Raw genomic sequence first — 19,778 nt, 5'->3', positions numbered from 1 at the left:
GTGTTTTCCTAGAGAATAAGTTAGTAGTATTGTCGTTGAGTCTATCAGCGACTTCGCTGTGCTCTTTTCACCCTCCGCTACTATCCTTTCTTCCTTGCCTTGCTCAAGTATAACTGTGATAGACTGGAGCCAAACCTTTCATCGGTCATCTCTACTGACAGTATTGCGAGAAATTGCAACAGATTCGACACCTATAATATATTCGAGTGCCTGTCTCTTTGTGGACCAAGACCACAGCTGCACGACCCTGTCGTTCGAGGTGATGATGAAGTACCTATCAGAGGATATGGTGTGTCGATTGAACGAGTGTGACCGGTGCAAAGTTCAACAGGCTGGTCTCCATACAACGAGTTTTAAGTTTTGAGTGTTTTATTGTCTAATGAGACAGAGACAAGTTGTTGGCCATCAGGTGACCACGTAACTTGCATCCGAGAGACAGTAATCTGGAGAAGGAGCTCGATGTTATCCGTGCGCCACACCGGATGGCCAGAGAGTAATCGAAGCACATCCAGGCATGCGCGTCTCAAGCGACGGTTTCATAGTCGACTTCAACATCTGCACGGTGGTTCCAGATAGGATGTTAACAATTTTTCCCTCTCCACTTGTCTTGAGGAGAGAGGTGGTGTCACGGTGAACCTGTCTATGCAAAAGAACCTAAGGTGTTGATTGTCGAGTCACGAGTGAGAGTGTCTAAAAAAGACCTTGGACCACCAGCGACAGAATGTTTAACTGATTCGAATAGCACCAAGGATTCCACGCCCAGTCCATTCAACATTGGGATGTGACCAGTGGCAGTGATTGAACGCGCTTTGTCATCGCGGCGGTGAGTAAACGTGGGACGCTCGCACGAAGAGCACTTTCAGCGCCACATAAAGAAACATTAGTTAGACTGACGACGATGCATCGATGAATGCCAGCTGGTCGCTTTGAAGATGCCAGCTATCGATTCATACTGGTAACTATCCAAGTACGCTTGGCTGCACACGTGACGCGACTGGTTTGGGTAGGATTCCAACGCGTGACGTCAGCACTTCAACAGAATATTCCACACCTCTGGCATTAATTGTAGATAATATACATCCACTTGAAGGCACATCCACAGTTCAAGTTGTACAATTAAATGCGCCAATCTCCCAACAGCATGTTTTCCAAATAATGTCAAATAAAATAACGTCCTACACACGGTATGATTACAGGGTACCCTTACAAATTTGAGGTTTATTGGGGGCAGACCCTTATCGAATTTCAAAATGACACTCGGCATCGCGGCACACCTTCCTAATACGTGAAATTCAAGTATCATTTTTGCCCACCCACTATGGTAACCTTCGTAGATAAAATAAGACGAGATCGATATTTTCTGATCGATGTTGGACAAAGTTAGTCTCCAGTTTATATACCACCATCCATCGCAATGACCCAACCTATCGGTATGATAAAACTTACATCCAACTAGATATCATCTAACAGCCCACAAAAGCTCTGTTGTCAGTCTACGACAAGACTGATCTCCTTGATCTTGCACAGGGACTTCGCAGTGCTGGAGTCCGTCTGCTCGGTTCTGGAGGGACCGCGAAGAAGATCAGGGAGGCTGGAATACCCATCGAGTGAGTGCCGCTTGCTTTCTTCACTTATCTTCATTGATCTCCGGCGTTCTAGGGATGTTGCTGACATCACCAAGGCGCCTGAGATGCTCGGAGGTAGGGTGAAGACGCTTCATCCTGCCATCCACGGTGGTACGATATTTACCTTGTATATCAAGTGCGCAACGTTTGACTGACGCACCAAAAGGTATCCTCGCGCGCTCTATCCCTGCTGATGAGCAAGACCTCAAGGCACAAAATATCTCCCCCATCTCCATCGTTGTCTGCAACCTCTACCCTTTCGCATCCACCATTTCTAAACCAAGCTGCACATTCGCAGATGCCATAGAAGAGATCGACATCGGCGGTGTCACCCTGCTTCGCGCAGCTGCCAAGAACCACGAGCGTGTCTCCGTTCTCTCGGATCCTACTGACTACCACGCGTTCTTGCAGGCGTTCCAGCAGGGACAGGGCGATGTTGGACAGGTGCTCCGCAACAGGCTTGCACTGAAGGCGTTTGAGATGACTGCAAAGTATGATGACGCGATTAGCGGGTATTTCCGCGAACAGTATGCATCGACGCCCGAGAGCGGACCAGTCCAGCGCATGGTGCTTAGATACGGTGCTAACCCTCATCAAAAACCAGCGCAGACCTTCGTGGCTGAGGGCGAATTGCCATTCAAAGGTGAGATTTGTGATTTTATCTGATGGCTGTTTTGTTGATTTTGGATGGTCTAGTCCTCAGCGGATCCCCAGGTTACATCAATCTTTTAGATGCCCTCAATTCTTACGCGCTCGTAAAGGAGCTTCAAGAGGCCTTGAACCTCCCTGCTGCTGCTTCCTTCAAACACGTCTCCCCTGCCGGTGCAGCTGTGGGTTTGGAACTTGATGAAACCGAGAAGCACGTGTACGGCGTCGAAGATCTCAAAGAGCCCCTGACGCCTTTAGCATGTGCATATGCTCGCGCTCGAGGTGTGTTATTTGATGAAATCAAACTCTGTATGTGACCAACGATCTTGTTTTAGGTGCCGACCGCATGTCATCGTTCGGAGACTTCATTGCACTCTCTGCGCCATGTGACCTTGCCACAGCGCGTATCATCTCCAGGGAAGTATCCGACGGCATCATTGCACCAGGCTACAGCCCCGAGGCGCTGGAAGTTCTCAAAAAGAAAAAGGCAGGAAAGTATTGCGTCTTAGAGGTACGTTCGCTCGATTACACAGCTCGATTACGTTTGCTAACGCTACCAAAAGATGGACCCGTCATACAAGCCCTCAGATATCGAGACACGCCAAGTATATGGCGTCAGCCTCCAGCAGCGCCGAAACGACGTCAAAATTGACGCCGGGCTATTCGAAAACCTTGTCACCAAGAACAAAGACGTATGTCCTTACTCTTTTTGTAACACACAAATCGTAACTGTTCCATAGGTCCCAACGCAAGCACTGACGGACCTCATCGTCGCGACCCTCGCGGTCAAGTACACACAGTCTAACAGTGTCTCGTACGCCAAAAACGGCGCTATCATCGGCTTGGGCGCCGGACAGCAGTCGCGCATCCACTGCACACGGCTCGCAGGATCCAAAGCGGACAACTGGTGGTTACGACATCACCCGCGCGTCCTCGCACTCCCATTCAAAAAAGGCGTCAAGCGCGCTGAGAAAGCGAACGCGATCGACCTCTTTGTGAGCGGGGAGGTACTCGAGGGCGGTGAGCGTGCCCAGTGGGAGGGGCAATTCGAGGAGGTGCCCGCGCCGCTCAGCGAGTCGGAGAAGAAGGAGTGGGCTGGGAAGTTAGATGAGGTTGCATGTTCGAGTGACGCGTTTTTCCCATTTGCGGATAACGTGCACCGGGCTAGGAAGAGTGGAGTAAGGTACCTCGCTGCGCCTAGCGGAAGTGTGATGGACGAAGAGTGTATCAAGGCCGCGGATGAGCATGAGATGGTATTCGCGCACACCTCTCTCAGGCTTTTCCACCACTAAGAATCAGGGCTTCCGTAGAAAAATGTAACAGCAGTAAAATATCCTATATTATCATTGTATCTGAGATTGAATTGTACCTCCTGCAACACCACGAACACGCAGCTCCATAAAGGACTCTGCACTAGCCAGGGGCGATCCTTCCTTCCCAGCCTTGACCAGTGGATTGCTCGAATAATAGACCCATGTGTGCATCTAGGAAAGTACTCGCGCCTGTATCCCGGAGCAAACTTTCCATCGCCAAAAATCGCATCGGCCTTTGTTTGAGCTTCTGCACAAAATAACCTATCATGCTCGCATGAGTTGATCAGGAGAGGCGCTACTGATTTAGAAAAGTATGTCTACAAGAACGAGTTCAGCAGGACAGTGCTACGAGGATGATGTGAGTTACCTCGAGGTCGTCGGGGAGATTCAAAAGCGAGAGGTGGGAGACGACGGCACATTGGGTAATGTTGTTGAATGCGAGGTTAAGAGTGTGACGACCTGCAGTGCACATCAGGTCAAGAGGAAACAATGACTGCGTAGAAAACGATGACCCGTGGCCCCAAACTTGGTAACACCTTCCTTTGAGGGCAACGATGACCTTGTCGAGTGACGGGCGGGTGACCTTGGCGGTAGCGGCGAGCCATCCCCAGAAGTCCAATGATTTATCCTAGGAAGTGGACATGGGTCAGAGCTCGGGACTTGTTGATGGAGGCATCAGCCAAGAATAAACTGACCTACAACTTGAAGGGCCTATCAGGAATACCAAAATAGTCGATCGCGACAACCTGTATTGTAACATCAATATCGTATCCTGAACTTATACGTACTATGGTTTGTGCAAACCTTGAAGCCGTTTCTGACAAGTCATCAGCGAGGAGCTGTTGTGGGGTTTTTACCCCTTTTAGTAAATGTGGGGTAGCATGTCACCAGGATGGGGGTACCTGAGCATTGATAGACATACCGAAGGCATCCGGTAGGAGGATGACTTTGTCCTTGGCATAATCGATAGTCACGTAGCAAGTGACACCAGCAATGTGTTCCTAACGAAGCCACTGGTGAACAATGCGACGTGGCAAGTTGGAAAAGTACATACCTAAATGCTCATCATGATGTACGCCTGTTCAATGTCAGTGCTCAAAGTTAATGTAGAGGATGATATACAACGCACCTTGGATACAGTCATTGCAGAAATTCATACTTTGGGGTGATTAGCAGAGGGTTGAGAGTGATATTTCGTTATATATACAAAGTTGTCCATGCTGATAAAATCAACTGATGATGCGGGAGTGCATATTCTGAGCATTCAAACTCTGTTCTCGAACTGGGAAGTGACACCTCACATGACGAGCACCTATTTCACCTGCAAGACGCGCGTAGATGCTCTGATATTGCTGGCATGGCTAACGACGTGGCTACAACTGCGGTAAGTCGTATGACGCATTTAGTTGAGATCGGATATTGGGTTTGAATCGAACTGTACCACACAGAGACTCCATAACGTTGCAACGACCGAACCTTCTCACAGGTGCTCCCGGAAGAACTCCACAGCAGCCTTGAACGATCCCTCCTTCCCAGCTTTGATCAGCGGGTCCTTAATATCCCCACGTACAGCAAACCCATGCGTGCAACCAGGGAAATACTCGCGCTTGTATCCTGGAGCAAATTTCCCATCGCCAAAGATTTCATCAGCTTGTGTTTGTGCTTCGGCAGGGAACTTCTCATCCACTTCGCAAGAGTTTATCAGGAGAGGCGCTTTTGATTTGGTAAAGTACGCCTGGAAAGAGTGAGTTTAGAGGGAGAGGCATCACGCCCGGCAGTATGCGTTACCTCGAGGTCGTCGGGGACCTTCAAGAGTGAGGGGTGGGAGACAACGGAGCACTGAATGACGTTGTCGAATGCAAGGTCAAAAGTGTAACGACCTGACATATACTGTTAGGCAGAGAAACAAGTAGTTGCATCGGGAGACGTACCGCCGAAACAGTAACCAGTGGCCCCGAACTTGGTGACACCTCTCTCTTTGAGCACAGCAATGACCTTATCAAGAGGTGGGCGTGTCTGCTCGGTGCCATGTTTAGCGAACCACGCCTTGACGTCAAACGAGGCAGACTGTGAGTGGACATGAGATTAGAGCTTGAGATGCGAAGGAACTTGGTCAAAACCAACGTTCATGACATCAATGGGAAGACCATCGCCGTTAAAGTAGTCAACCGCGACGACCTACATTGTATTATGAAATTAGTTTCGCAGAAGTGTATACTACGTGCTTGGGTGCAAACCTTGAAGCCGTTGATTACAAAGTCATCAGCGAGGAGCTGTATCCATTTTGGTCAACATGTACCATGGTAGCACGAAGGGACATACCTTGGCATTGTTGCTCTCGATACCGAAGACATCTGGAAGGAAGAGGATAACTTTGTCCTTGGGATAGTCAACAGTGGGGGTGGCGACGTAGCAAGAAACACCATCGATAATTTCGAGCGTTCCTAGTGAAGACACTGATGAACAATGCAACGTGGCGGGTTGGAAAATTATTTACCTTGAGGTTCACCCTCATGGCGTACGCCTGCTTGCAATTAATACTCGGTAATGATTGTGAGAATATAAAACTCATCAGTGAACCCGTGAGGAAAGTAGATAGCAATAAATAACAATATATAGTACATAATTGCAAGAACTAGCATAATTTTGCTATCGACAATCACATTGTTATGTTTGACCTTATAGAGGAAAGACGCGTCCCTGATTATCGTATAAAATGTTATGAAATGCCATAACGAAAGGGAGGTTCACAACTCCGAAGCATCAAATAATTGACGTGAAAATATAAAGCTTTACAATGCTTTATCTAATTGCAAAATTTACATGATATCTGCGAGAATGATACTACCTGGAGTAAGTTAGACAGAACTACCAAAAGCGCCAGCATGACAGATTGCCTACAACAACCTGCCATTTTGTCACCAGTACCAAATTATTCTCATCCTCAGCACTCGTTTTGTGAAGCAAATTAATTTTATTTATATTTAAATACTACATATGTAGTTACAGGACAAAAAGAAAAGAGGAAAAGATAGCGGAGAGATGAATGAAAGGAGGGACCAAGGTCAGCAAGGAACCACGAAAAAAGGCCAGCAAGGAGCCACGAGGAAAGGAAAGGACCACCATGAACGGCCAGAGGAAGGAACCATGAGGGAAGGACGGACCACCACAAACGGCCAGGAAGGAACCACGAGGAAAGGAAGGGCCACGAGGAAAGGAAGGGCCACCACGAACGGCCAGGAAGGAACCATGAGGAAAGGCCAGGGAGGAACCACCACGAACGGCCAGGGAGGAACCACCACGAACGGCCAGGCAGGAACCACCACGAACGGCCAAGGAGGTACCACAGGGAAAAGGCCAGGGAGGGACCACCACAAATGGGAGGAATGAAGATGCTGAGTCGAGAGGTGGTGGTAGTAGCGGTGAAAGAAGGATTGAAAGGAACTTGCGTGTAAATTTCCGTCCTGCGCAAACAATGACAAATCAATTTCAACCACTTGCGCTGGTCACATGATTTGAGGTTGTCCGAAAATTCTAAGGTAAAATTTGAGGCTGAGGTGATAGTCACATGCATGATTTTGGATGACATTGTAATTCACGCAATATTTGAACCGATCTATATAGTTTTGTAAGTCAAAAATAAATGAGGTAATATGATGTTGCTCAACAAACGGTACCTAATTACACTATCATACCTCGCTGGTTGAAGCTCTCATAAGAATATAAATTAGGTTACAAGTGCTAACGGTTCTTTCCACGATAAAGTCTTATATCACTTGGTAGTTTAAAACATAAATGAGGGAACATGGTATGAGTCAACAAATATAACTTAACCATGCTATTGCATATTGATTGCTGCAACGGCGCAATGTTGTAATCTTGTTGCGAACTCCTCATGGTAAAATGAATTTTCAGAGATTCATGGCTATGTACCGATAACTAATATTTATTGCTGTATACATAGGTATATTCAGCCGTAGCAAAATGATATCATCTTATACTTCCCACGGCTACAAAATCAAGGACTCATGAATTCACTGATGCTGCACCTTGAATACAGTCTTTGCAGAAACTCATATTTAGGTGTGGTTAGGAGAGGTTTAAGAGTCATTGGACGATATCTTATATACAGCTCATAGGAAACCGAACACCTATGTCATTGGTGAAATTTTGAAACATGGGCCAGCCGCCTGAGCCCAAAGCAAGGCAGACAAGTTGTGATGATGATGATGCCAGAGGATGCCAGCTACAAACCTTCATGATGGTCTAGGTGCTGACTAAGCTGCGGAAAGCTGGCATGCTCACACGGCCAGCAACGTGGTATGACCGCATATGTCATGCGACAGTCTTAGTTTCGTGCTTTGCATATTGAATTTTTATTCGGATCGAATCGTACACACACAAATCTCATGATAGACAGACTGCTCACAGGTGCTCCAAGAAGAACTCCACGGCAGCCTTGAACGAGCCCTCTTTCCCAGCTTTGATCAGCGGGTCGCTCATATCCCCACGTACAGCAAACCCGTGCGTGCAACCAGGGAAATACTCGCGCTTGTATCCTGGGGCGAATTTCCCAGCACCAAAGATTTCATCGGCTTGTGTTTGTGCCTCGATAGGGAACATCTGATCAACTTCGCAGGAGTTGATCAGGAGAGGCGCTTGTGATTTGGAAAAGTACGTCTAAAATAATGGGTTCAGAGGGGAAAGCATTATGCGCGACAATATGCGTTACCTTGAGGTCCTCAGGCACCTTCAAGAGTGAGGGGTGAGAGACCACGGCGCACTGGATGACGTTGTCGAATGCAAGGTCAAAAGTGTAACGACCTGACAGTAATCATCAAATAAAGGAAGGGATAGCCGAGTGGGAAACATACCGCCGAAGCAGTAGCCAGTTGCGCCAAACTTGGTGACGCCTTCCGCTTTGAGTGTAGCGATGACCTTATCAAGGGGTGGGCGGGTCTGGTCTGCGCCGTGCTTGGAGAGCCATGCCATGAAATCATACGAAGCCTGTGAGTGGGTACGGGATCAGGGCTTGCGATGCAGAGGAAATCGGGCAGAACTAACGTTCATAGCATCAGGAGGAATTCTATCGCCGTTAAGGTAGTCGATTGCAACGACCTATATGATGATGTCATGCCCACGTCTGTGCATACTATGGGCCTTGGATGCAAACCTTAAAGCCGTTTCTTGCAAAGTCATCTGCAAGGAGCTGGTGTGGGACCCCTTATCAGTCTAAGTAAGAGGAGTGGTATACGAATGACATACCTGGTTATTGCTGAGCTCGATACCAAAAACATCTGGTAGGAAGAGGATGACTTTATCCTTGGGATAGTCAACAGTAGGGGTGGCGACGTAGCAAGCGACACCGCCGATGGTCTTGAACGTTCCTAGTGAAGGCACTGATAAGAAAGTAGGGCGTAGCAAGATAGAAAGGTTCTTACCCTGAGAGTCACCCTCGTGGCGAACGCCTGTTGGTAATCAAAATCAGCAATCAGTGATCACGATCGTGGATTGGCTATGAACGCACCTTGGATGCAGTGTTTGCACAAACTCATGTTTGAAGTTGGATGTGGTTTGAGGGCTTGAGAAATGTTCTCCTGATATCGACAGTTACTTATATATGGCTCATGATAGGAATATGATAGATGACGCACATGTCAATTGGGCTGACATATTCATATGCTTAGCAACCAATCCCAGGGACACGCAACACGACTGGCATCCTCGGTGAGCGCTCGGCAGCTGACCCAGCTGACTAGCACACGTCCGTGATATCCGTACAAATTTTCATGCTGGTATGACACAGTGGGAACGTTTTGGGAGTTCTTAGTACAAGATAATGCATAAGATTCCTGCACGCCGGACCGGCTGCTCAGTGTACCAGAAGCCAGCAAGTACTAAGAAAAGCGAACATGGAGGAGACCGGCGTCGACTGACTGACCATGACGTGCATGGCTCGGCCGCGTGACTTATATAAATTGATCGGTTACAATGAATTTCTTTTTATAGCGAACCCAACACTAACCTCCTCCCGGCCTGAGAAGCTTCTGGTCCGCAAAGTTTGTCGAGCTCGTTGTGATTCTCGGTGACGCTGAACATCAAACATTTGACAAAATCCATTCGGGTACAATGCCGCCACAGCCAGGAATGTTCGCCCTGCCATATGCATCAACCCACAAGGCGCGCACAGACGTTATTCAGCCAGACAACATGTCCATGACAATTTCTTATTCGAATATGCAGCCCCCTCAGGGTCCTAATCCTCATTATCATAATGGTCATCCAACTGCAGGTCCATCTCGCGTGCAGGGTATGTCTTTTCTTCTTGCCTTCTAAAGTAATATACGTACTGACCTGCATGCGAACAAAGACGATCCAAAACGAGAGAAAAAGAGGAAGGATATATCAGGCAAAGTAGGAAAAGAGATGCTAGACCGCAGAGACGAGTATGTTCCTCCCAACCACTTTTCTCATCTCCGCTCAACTTTATGTTAGAGGACGACACTTCACTGAAAATATATCTGCACTCCACAGCGCCTCAATGCAGCTCGCATCCCGTCCAGAGACTCATCCTCTTTATAACCTCCGCTTGTATCCTGTTTCTCTTGAGCGCTCCGCCTTGCTCGCCCAGCATGCGTTCGAAGAAAAGCATACCTTGGAATCAATACAGATTGCCTACGATGAGGAACGTGAAAGAGTTGAGGAAGAATGGCGTAAGGGCCGTGATCGTATACGAGAAAGGCTCCTCGAAGGTATAGAAGAGCGCAGACGGCGTGCAAGAGAGGAAAAGGAAGGCGAGGGAACCGTAAACGGTACGTTGCTCTCTTTCTCATCTCAATATCCTCTGATTTTCATTCACCACATCAATCAGACGCAACGTTAGACGCTCAGTCTCGGTCCCATATCACTCGGAAACTGCGAAATAAAGTCGGCACTTCTCCTCCTCCAACACCCCTCGCACTTCGAGGAGAGAACCACGTCAATGGCTCGCTTGGAAGTAACACGCCCATCACAACCGGCCCTTTCACTAACCCCCACTCCCTCTCCGTTGACGAGCTACCTTCTCCTTTCCCTTTTCCCCTCACAGCCGTGACCCTCACTAATCCGTCTTCCGGTGCCGGTGGTAGCTCCGGCAATAATGGCTCTAGGCGTCGTACCAAAGGTGCAGGGCTTCACTCAAGCATGGTCGGCGTTGGTGGCCTAGGCAAGAGCATAGCAATGCTAGGCCCCAGCAAAGAAGCAGACATAGAGGCAGATTTGATGGAAATTCGGAGGGGCAGCAAACGGCGTAGAGCAGCGGCCGTGTCTTCTGGCAAGGTTTCGTAGGCGCATGTTCTCTTTGATTTTGAAATTGTACCATATCTTATCATCGGAAGTCGGAAGTCGGAGACTTCTGTTTACCCGTAGGGCCGTAAGCGGACCGTGGGTCCCGGGTTGCCCTTTGAGTTTGATCCCGTAGTGTTTCACTTTGTGCACATGGACGAGTCTGAGATCCCCCCTCCTGCTAAACGCGTGTTTCCACCGTTGTATGTATCAACCGGTGATGCGTCCATCGACAGGCTGGCATTCTTCCACGTGCTAGAAAGATTAAAGGTACAGATGCACATCACTCCGAGATGTACGATCCCTGCACTCATGCACATTCGAGTAGACTCAAAAGCGCACAGGATGGATCGATAACAAGGAACATATTCATACCCTCCAAAGATACTGCTAAATCACTCACACCATTCAATCTTGCAGATACCAAATGCAGAGAGGTTCGTGATGCATACCCTCCCTTGGCATGGCATGACTCACTCACTCGCGATTCCGATAGTATATCAGATCACATGTATCGCATGGCTGTACTCGCCATGTGTACATCTGACAGCGCGCTTGATGTTTCAAAGTGCGTTGTTTCCATCGTAGATCAGTTGTGGTTTATGGTGATGTTTGAAGATGCGTTATGATGGCTATCGTGCATGATCTTGCTGAAGCACAAGGTAAAACTGTAGCATATGGTTTCTTGTATTGCAAGAATCAGCACTGATGATATGACAGTGGGAGACATCACACCTCGAGAAGGTATCTCGAAACAGGAGAAACAGCGCTTAGAGGCGGTTAGCCATCCATACCTTGCAGTACCCCGAGTCGTATATCTGACTCGAAAATACCTTTTACCGTATAGGAAGCGATGCATAATTTCGTGCATGATATGCTCCATGGTTCTCCAGCAGCACTACGGATTGAAGCTCTCTGGAACGTGAGTCCTGCATCGCTCGACCTGAATGAACTTTAACGTCAGGCTTTGTGCAGGAATATGAGGAGGGGGAAACGGACGAAGCGAAGTTCGTCAAAGGCCTGTCTTTGCTATTCCTCCTGCCGTGCTTTGATTTATTTTCGACGTATCTGTAGACCTTGATAGACTGGAGATGGCTCTGCAAGGTATGTAGCTGCGTCGTCATCGGGTTATGTCCGTGTTATATTCATGTACTTGCGCAGCACGCGAATACGAAATGGCGCATGCGCTGGATCTTCAGCCGTTTTTCGATTCCAGTTTGCCTCACTTGCGTCATCCGGAGGTCAAACGTTGGGGTGAGAATTTGGCACAGAGCCGTTCGCAGTCGCGCTAGCTGGAACTAGTCGATATGATCGTTGAACGCATGTTTATCTTGCCGATTACATCATTCGCGGAGCGCCTGTAACTGCATTATGCAATGAATTTGTGAAGGAATGACGTTCCTTGCGTATAATGTTTCAAGACGGAAGTTTGGACGGCAGCGTTTCTTCCTGTCTGGGATGTTTATGTGATTTTATATCGACTCGGATATCCCCCGAGCTCTCAGCTGACTCCATGTGCGTTTGTATGATTGCCTATACTTATCAGCCTAGGTTCCCGTTATGTATCTGTATCACCGCAAATGACCGCACCCAAAGTTACGAGCAAAACTTTCAGTTGACATCAGGATGCTGAAGCAAAACACAGATGAGTATGAGCTTGGTTTGTGTGGCTCTTGTATCTACTATATCGAATTCTAATCTTCATGCAGGTCATTATACTAGGGGTCCATTACCCAGCGACAGGGATGGCATAAAGAGTGAACTCGGGGCAATGCCTTGGAATGTATGATGCAATATCACAGAAAAGTATGCGGCACGCCTGCTTTGTACCAGATCCTTAGGTTCCAAGTCAATTCCAAGCTAATAGATTCATTTCTGTGCCATGGTGTATGGTTCGCAACATCATTAGTCGCTCTGCAACACATTCGATAATTACAGTGTAAATCCATACTTATCACTCGTACTATGTTTGGTCTCATCAACCGTAATTGCAGGTGGATTGTGAAAACTAGTTCACCTGAGCTATTGATCTCTTGGAAAGTGGCGTGATGATAAACGCGATCCAGGACCAGGTATGAGATCGTCGAAAGGATTCATTCATACAGTTACACTATCTCTAGCGTCCTAATGTCCATCAAGTACCTAATCAAAGCCATGTCTTTAACCTGTGCAATGATATCATGATCGGATGCAATCCTCTTGGATTCTCCGTCGCGCTGCCGCGCTAGCAACAATGCAAAAAAGGTTGTCCAAGGCGAACGATCAATCGCAATGCTCGCGAATGAGATTCCGAATAAATCGGCTCAGTTTGTGCAGGGAGTGAATCGTGCGACGGAGACTTGGGCATGGTCTCAAGTTCCACGCTGTGTGCATCGTCTGCAGAGTCATACAACTCCAGGAGATTGCGGCTCCATGGACGAACAAGCAAGATTGTCTGCCAGGCAGGCGGCGGCCTTGCGCGCGAGAACGGGATCAACTTGTCTGCCGTGGCAATCTGCAGGTCATGAAGCCCATTTGATTCGAGGTCATATGTATATGTGGGATCCTGGTCTCGACTTTGCTTTCGCATAGCATCTGTGACTAGAAATATGATGCAAGGCAAATGCAACCGACGGTACGCAAAACGGGGAGCGCTCAGGTAATCAACTGTCTGATACAATATCGAAGCCATGTCTAGAGCCACGACACCTCGCAGCGAGGAGACCAATGACTGAATCTCATCTTCAAATAGAGATGGCAGTTTGCATGGTGGAGTTTCGTATGAAGTGATGTCGGCTGGTAGACAGCTATTGAATTCCGATGGTTCTCCGACCCAGTCCGGGGCAGTAATATCGCCCGACTGAGCTATGATTTCTTGCAGGAACCGCCCGAGTGCGTTCTGCTTCTTCTCGCCATACATGACAGGTAGTGTGATACCGAAGATGCCGAATAGGGACTATGCGATGTCTTCTTGCATTGTGGTAATACGTGTCGACGCCCGCTGAAGTTTCTCTCGGGCGCATCTCATCCCGGGACGGAAGGCCACGACGGCTCGTCGATCTATGCCCGTCGCGTATTCTAACTCCTGCATGATCGCAACAGAATCCTTGTGGTTTTGAGTGCGATTGCCGAGATAAGGAGTCCAATCCTTCTGGTAAAATAAAATGACATTGGGAGCGAGGAATTCCTGAACCGTCCATCCGCGTGTGTTCCAAGTGCTCTTCGTCAACGCGCCAGATTTGGACGAAGGTGGAACACCCGAGAGGTATACGACTGTGAGCGCGGAGTGGTGATACCAGATGAACATGGAGTTGACCGATTCTTGGAGCTCAACGTTGTTACTCTTGTCAATACGGCATGTATCGCTCCATGCCCAGCGATACCCCAAATCACGAACAGTTTTGCAAAAGGACTGCAATTTCATGATGCCGCCAACCAGATCCAACTCAGACGACCTTGCCTTGGATATCCTGCAGCAGCGGCTCCTTCTCTTCCCACCTGTGCGACAGCATGGCATATTGGAAGTACGTCATCACCACTTCTTTGATGAATTTCGGTCGGAAATCTGAATGCGTGGTTGTTGATGATACAAGCTCCTTGCACTCTTTGCTTATTTTGAAGATGCGTATCTGCGTCTCTCGATCGCATAAGAGACCGGTGGTAGTGTCGAGTACACGCAGCGAGGCATCATCAAGTTGAGCATCGATGACCTTTCGAATAGCATGGACCACTTCGAATGGACTGAGATACTGCCGGCGTAACTCTGCAGAAACAGTTAAAGCATGTTGATGTATGAGTTTTCTGAGGCTTACTTCGTGTCTCAGTGTCGGGAGCATTATCTAATTTTGAGAGCATGATTCTGAAGGCCTGTATCGCTTCATCGTAGCGTTGTGCACCATGAAGGGCTGCGTGCTTCAAACTGTATCCGAGATAGGACGAAGAGTTGAGTTCGGTGACCTGTGTCACCACAATGAGTATAGTTTAAAAACGATAAATGCCATCGCACCTTCTGCGCATCGAGAAGTGCTTCTGTCCATAGCATTTTCCCCAACCTTGCTTTTCTGCGCTTTACGAAGACGGCAATCAGATGCGGAATTCGAGTTTATCGCTACCGAGTAAAGGTCGATAGCCCTGTCATAATCGCCTGCAGCGAGGGCAGTATTTCCGTTGGCAAGAAAGAAGGCATTGCATTCCTGCTTGAAAGCTGAGTGAAATGTAAGTGAGGATCATAACCTCGGGAGACATCACTGAAAAATTGCCGGTGGACCAGTCAAGGCACTTGGCCTTTGTCGTTTCGTCAATGTTGTCCATCATAGGTTTGTGTGATTCGAGAGCTTCATCGACTTTGCCTGAGGAAAGAAAAGCCTGGCACCGTTTCTGGTGTGCAGTGAGCCACAACGATTTGAGATCCCAGGCAGCTGAACAAGGGACTCAGTTATGAAAAGCGGATCAAATGTATTAGCGTACCACCACCAAATCCTCGTAAATTTCATGAATGTCCGATTTCGACGATAAAGCGCCGGAGTCGAGCAGTGAGATGGTCGGCGGCTTCGTTGTGATGTGCGCCATCCGAGGCTTTAAGTCATGTGAGTATTGCAGATATCAGTGTCGATGCAGATGACCTAGCGTAGCTGCATGATACCTACTTCCACGATATGACATGCGCGAGTGTCGGCATTCGGACAGCCGGTAGTGAGTTCTTTGAGGAGTAGGTTTGCCTCTTCATGTCGATCTGCGTTGAAGAGTGCAATGGCCTGAAATACGCGATGAAGCGGAGAGTATGAGGGAAAAATATAACATACTTTGATCAAGAGCAGGAAATAGAGGATCTCTGAATCTTGGTCCGTATACATTGATGCAACATCAAATGCTGCCCTCGCATCTGGGACAAGGCCTTTTCCGCAGAGGGCAATACCTTTGGAGATATAGCCTGTCAACGAGGGCTGAATACTGATGGACTACGTCACCGCCGAGTTAGTCTTTCATAAGGGGGCGACGGTGGATCAGTGAATCTCAATTGAATTGCGTCCTAAAAGGCGCGGTCTCAGTCGTGTCTTCGGGCTATAATGAATGAATGACGGATGTGAGAAGTGCGGTTGTTCGGATTGGTGTTGATATCCTGGGTGAGTAGTTCTTCGGCGGTAGATAAGTCTCCATTGACACATGCATTACGGGCGGTCGTGATCGCTAGGATCTGCACGAAACATGCTCGAATTGTGGTATGAGTCAAAGGCAAAAACACGCCTTTGAGTGATGGGCGTAAGGTGTACGGTTGTTCGCATCGATGTTGGTATCTTGCGTGATCAATTCTTCGTCAGTAGATAAGCCTCCATTTATGCATGCATCGCGGGCCATTGTGATGGCGATAGGCTGTAAGAAATATGCTCAATTTGTGGTATATGAGTCAGGGACGGAAACATGCCTTTGAATTGGGTACTGCCCATTCTGCGATCATCTTATCGTAATTTCCGCTGAGGATGTGATTGCCGTCCACGGAAAAAGTGATGCATACCGACGGAAATGTGGGCTGGAATATGGCAACAGTTTGTCGATCTGAAAGCCGCCAGAGACGGACGTGGTCACAAGACCCGGAGGCGATGAGTGTGCCAGCAGGATGAATGGCAATGTCATTGATATCGTTATGGTGGCCCGTCCAAGGATCATCGACCTGCTTCCAGGTTGTTGTATCCCATTCGCGTATGCCAGGATCATCACCTCCTGTGAGAAGGCATGTGCTATCGGGCATCCATGCGAGTGACAAGTTCCATGATGTGTGGCTATTGAAGCTGAAGGATGTGACGCGTTTCCTCGTGTCTGAATTGTAAATTTGAATATCGTCTTTTGTTGCGATGGCAAGATGTTCTCCAGAGGGTGAATACCGTACGCAGCGGACACAACCGCCACACTTGATATCTGGATCTCCTTGCGGCTGCCAGGTTGTTGTATTCCACAATTTCGTCGTCTTGTCATTTGAACCAGTGGCCAGCAGTGTTCCATCGGGAGAAAAATCCAGCGAGGTAATATAACTGGTCCATTGGAGTGGGCTTCAATGTTGGTGAGTGATTCTCTAGTTTGTCCGTGCTATATGATGACCTCGCCATTCAGATCACCGCTTGCTATCAATTGCCCATCTCGTGATACTGTCAATGCCTGCATCCAATCGCGATGCCCCTCCATCTTCTTCAACATAACACCTGTCTTTATGTCCCACATACAAAGAGTCTTATCCTCCGAGCCCGTAATCATCCGTCGTTTATCGGGAAAACTGCGACTGCTCTTACGTGTTTTTCATGGCCTTTGAACTCTCGCAGGGGTGTAGTGATTGAGATGAGCTCCGACATTTCACTGAAGGTGATGGTGTTGAGTACGGTCGAGATGGGTTGTGGAGGGATCGTGTGACACCTTTCTGTAAGCTGCAGAGGTGTGTATTATGTGTTTTATGGTGCTAGTCAGTGCGTTAATCTGCTTCGTTTCAATAGACGCCCAAGATACTTCAGTCTGTTCGCTTCCACGCCTCCATTACCGTTGCCTCGACCGATTTCGAGGATAAGTATGATTGATATCGCCTCTAATATGTTCCAGCAGGCCGAGCCAACACAGACTCGACCTATATCTGACGATTTGGTGATCAAGAATGACTTGGAATACGAGGAAACCAAACTTGCTCTATTTTTTGTGGACCACGAAGATACACATCAGTGAATCGATGATTCCTTGATATTGTAGCCGTGAGAACTATAGAAAGATACAATTCTGCTCCTGCTAAATAATATCATATATACTGCGAGAAATTTGACTTGTGGATGCATAGCCATGGATACCTGTAAATGCAGAGTAACACAAGCAGTCCACGACGATGCTGTGAGATTGCGCCATTGCAGGGGATGGGGGTTGATAGTTTGCTTGTGCCAATTATTTCAAGCATTGTCGTTTTGCCTTATTTATTTGTTGAATTACGTTTCTATTCAAGACATTATCGTGATAAGTAGCTTTGGCACTGCTCATCCAATGTATAATGCTATTCAAGTCCATTGCAAAGTTGTGACACGGCGCTACCGCAACACATGAGGTGTAGTAGCACACTTCTCTCAACGTCGTTTACTATTTTCTTTTTTCTTCTAAATTAAGAGGTCATCCAAGGTCATCCATGACCTTCTTGTGGGAAGTACGTTTAGCACCGGTCAGCAAATGTATATTAGTATTAGACTTGGTATCAAAATTGTGATGTGCCGCCGTCACTGCATGAAAGGGATGGCAGCACATGTATCTCAACCTTGTTGACGGTTCTTGTATCTTCTTATCTATGCTTTGAATTGAAACCCCATCCAAGACTTTGTCCTGGAATATCCCTTTGGCACTGTCTTCGTCACAAAATTGTGACAATTGCTGCAAGGCAACGAAGTTGTTGATGCTCTTCTGATTTATGTTTCACATTTAAGGCATTATTCAAGACCTTCAACCCATGCAAAGTGTCCTTTGGGACTGGTCAGCAAATGTAAATTAGCATTAAACTTGGTAACAGAATAATGGCAGGGCAGCGCTCCTCCGAGTCAGTCAACCTTGTTGAAGTTTGAGCCTCACCGGACACCCTTTCCAAGCACACGGTGACCGACTTCAAGTTAGGTGACAACAGCAAAGTTTGACTCCGAGCCTTGAATAGGGCTTGACAGCTCAGGATGAGAGAATATTAAACATGATTAGCAAAAGAAAAAAGTGGGGTGAAATGAATGTTTCGGAACGCCAACTGAACTATCAGATTTAGAAAGACAGATCATAGTCGTCTTCCTCAACCTCAACCTCGTCTACCTCCCAGTCATCCAGATAGTCATCGCCCAACTGCTCATCATCATCGCACTCGGTTGTATCCTGGTCTTCATCTTCATGATCTCCTAGGTCCTCTTCTTCATCGCCGTCTTCATCTCTATCCCTTTCATCATCAACCTCGCAGGAATGAATATCTCCCTCCCGGTCTTCATCTTTGGCTGAATCCAGACTGTCCGTGTTCACGTTGGCACAATCTCTTACTGTTTCCCGCACGACCTTGGGGTGCCCAATTCCGTAGTGCGTGTAACGCATGAACATATCTCGGTCGACGAATCTGAGTGGTCCATGATTTGAGTATGGATAGTAGGACGGGTGGGTAGTTGGACTTACATGCCGACGTAGTAAGCTTCCCAGTCATCTACCTTGCCGCATCCACATGCAAATGTCTCTCCATGACGAAGGGAGGAGGTACCACGCCCGGAATTAAATGCCGGAATTAAATGCGCACTTCATATGACCTGACTAGGATTCAAAAACCCGAACGCATCACGATCAGCCTCTTCCACGAATGCTACCTTCGGAAGTCGAGCGCAGCTCATCCCTGACTGGTGCTCCGTCAACGGTGCGAGCCACTTAACATAGAGAACCTTGAGTTGTTGCTTTTTCGTCGGACCATCAACGTTCAGCCATACTTCCATATGATAGATGCCTAGGACCCGGGCGTACCAGTAGGGATGCTTGGGCCTCGTTTCTCCAGACAATACCATGATGTCACCGTGCGTGCGAGGATTGATTGTGTCGTACTCTTGTCGGAGGTCATAGGTCGTGTAGCGGACCTGTGATGATGAATAGTCATTATAGATACTAACAAAACACTAAAGGTGCGCTTACCTGCATCGTTTGGACCGAGTATAGCCTATTGTCTGAGATAATGACTGAATTGCGCTCCTCATCTGTGAACGCATGGTCACAATAACTGATGTCCAAGTTTCGAAGTCGATATAGTGCATGGTCCTTGAGTTTCGGTACGAACCCCTGCGAGTCATGGTGAGCAAAATGCATAAGAACTGGAGGTCGACACCTACCGTTAAAGCTGGATCATCATCATGACTTCGAAGAAAACGGA

At 47.7% G+C, this 19,778-nt stretch overlaps 7 protein-coding genes across 7 annotated transcripts; 3 read left to right on the top strand and 4 right to left on the bottom strand.

Annotated features, from left to right (window-relative positions):
- Window positions 1-1,358: 1,358 nt before the first annotated feature.
- F5891DRAFT_1111639 (AICARFT IMPCHase bienzyme) lies at window positions 1,359-3,694 on the top strand. The gene is made up of 8 exons (XM_041363727.1): window positions 1,359-1,430; window positions 1,481-1,607; window positions 1,660-1,736; window positions 1,792-2,268; window positions 2,322-2,555; window positions 2,609-2,784; window positions 2,837-2,965; window positions 3,014-3,694. The coding sequence occupies exons 1-8, from the start codon at window positions 1,415-1,417 to the stop codon at window positions 3,563-3,565; spliced, it is 1,788 nt and encodes a 595-aa protein (XP_041224135.1). The 5' UTR covers window positions 1,359-1,414; the 3' UTR covers window positions 3,566-3,694.
- On the bottom strand, window positions 3,687-4,730 carry F5891DRAFT_1190631 (uncharacterized protein; the record flags this gene model as incomplete). The annotated part of the gene is made up of 6 exons (XM_041367339.1): window positions 3,687-3,833; window positions 3,886-3,903; window positions 3,954-4,214; window positions 4,375-4,445; window positions 4,509-4,587; window positions 4,716-4,730. The coding sequence occupies 6 exons, from the start codon at window positions 4,728-4,730 to the stop codon at window positions 3,687-3,689; spliced, it is 591 nt and encodes a 196-aa protein (XP_041224134.1).
- Window positions 4,731-4,904: 174 nt separating this feature from the next.
- Window positions 4,905-7,806, bottom strand: F5891DRAFT_451405 (dienelactone hydrolase). Its single transcript, XM_041371879.1, has 8 exons — window positions 7,636-7,806; window positions 6,084-6,110; window positions 5,909-6,030; window positions 5,824-5,859; window positions 5,711-5,764; window positions 5,518-5,653; window positions 5,375-5,466; window positions 4,905-5,321 (listed from the first exon to the last, which is right to left on the bottom strand). Exons 1-8 carry the CDS (start codon window positions 7,661-7,663, stop codon window positions 5,067-5,069), a joined length of 750 nt encoding a protein of 249 aa, XP_041224133.1. The 5' UTR covers window positions 7,664-7,806; the 3' UTR covers window positions 4,905-5,066.
- Window positions 7,807-7,934: 128 nt separating this feature from the next.
- On the bottom strand, window positions 7,935-9,305 carry F5891DRAFT_451339 (Alpha/Beta hydrolase protein). Its single transcript, XM_041371878.1, has 9 exons — window positions 9,241-9,305; window positions 9,114-9,183; window positions 9,028-9,054; window positions 8,852-8,973; window positions 8,760-8,795; window positions 8,651-8,704; window positions 8,461-8,593; window positions 8,319-8,410; window positions 7,935-8,266 (listed from the first exon to the last, which is right to left on the bottom strand). Exons 2-9 carry the CDS (start codon window positions 9,139-9,141, stop codon window positions 8,012-8,014), a joined length of 747 nt encoding a protein of 248 aa, XP_041224132.1. The 5' UTR covers window positions 9,142-9,183; window positions 9,241-9,305; the 3' UTR covers window positions 7,935-8,011.
- Window positions 9,306-9,671: 366 nt separating this feature from the next.
- F5891DRAFT_451248 (uncharacterized protein) lies at window positions 9,672-11,169 on the top strand. Its single transcript, XM_041371876.1, has 4 exons — window positions 9,672-9,896; window positions 9,957-10,032; window positions 10,082-10,398; window positions 10,458-11,169. Exons 1-4 carry the CDS (start codon window positions 9,716-9,718, stop codon window positions 10,910-10,912), a joined length of 1,029 nt encoding a protein of 342 aa, XP_041224131.1. The 5' UTR covers window positions 9,672-9,715; the 3' UTR covers window positions 10,913-11,169.
- On the top strand, window positions 10,767-12,341 carry F5891DRAFT_451264 (HD domain-containing protein). The gene is made up of 10 exons (XM_041371877.1): window positions 10,767-11,179; window positions 11,238-11,274; window positions 11,334-11,346; window positions 11,406-11,477; window positions 11,528-11,571; window positions 11,630-11,688; window positions 11,757-11,831; window positions 11,885-11,927; window positions 11,984-12,013; window positions 12,071-12,341. The coding sequence occupies exons 1-10, from the start codon at window positions 11,063-11,065 to the stop codon at window positions 12,199-12,201; spliced, it is 621 nt and encodes a 206-aa protein (XP_041224130.1). The 5' UTR covers window positions 10,767-11,062; the 3' UTR covers window positions 12,202-12,341.
- Window positions 12,342-13,060: 719 nt separating this feature from the next.
- F5891DRAFT_1042457 (uncharacterized protein) lies at window positions 13,061-14,166 on the bottom strand. Its single transcript, XM_041362108.1, has one exon. The coding sequence runs from the start codon at window positions 13,806-13,808 to the stop codon at window positions 13,134-13,136; it is 675 nt and encodes a 224-aa protein (XP_041224129.1). The 5' UTR covers window positions 13,809-14,166; the 3' UTR covers window positions 13,061-13,133.
- Between the last annotated feature and the right edge of the window lie 5,612 nt (window positions 14,167-19,778).

This window comes from Suillus fuscotomentosus (assembly GCF_016647785.1).
Source record: "Suillus fuscotomentosus strain FC203 chromosome Unknown F5891scaffold_38, whole genome shotgun sequence".
NCBI lineage: Eukaryota > Fungi > Basidiomycota > Agaricomycetes > Boletales > Suillaceae > Suillus > Suillus fuscotomentosus.
The sequence above is the reverse complement of the archived record's forward strand: the minus strand, read 5'-3'. Positions and strand labels throughout refer to the sequence as shown.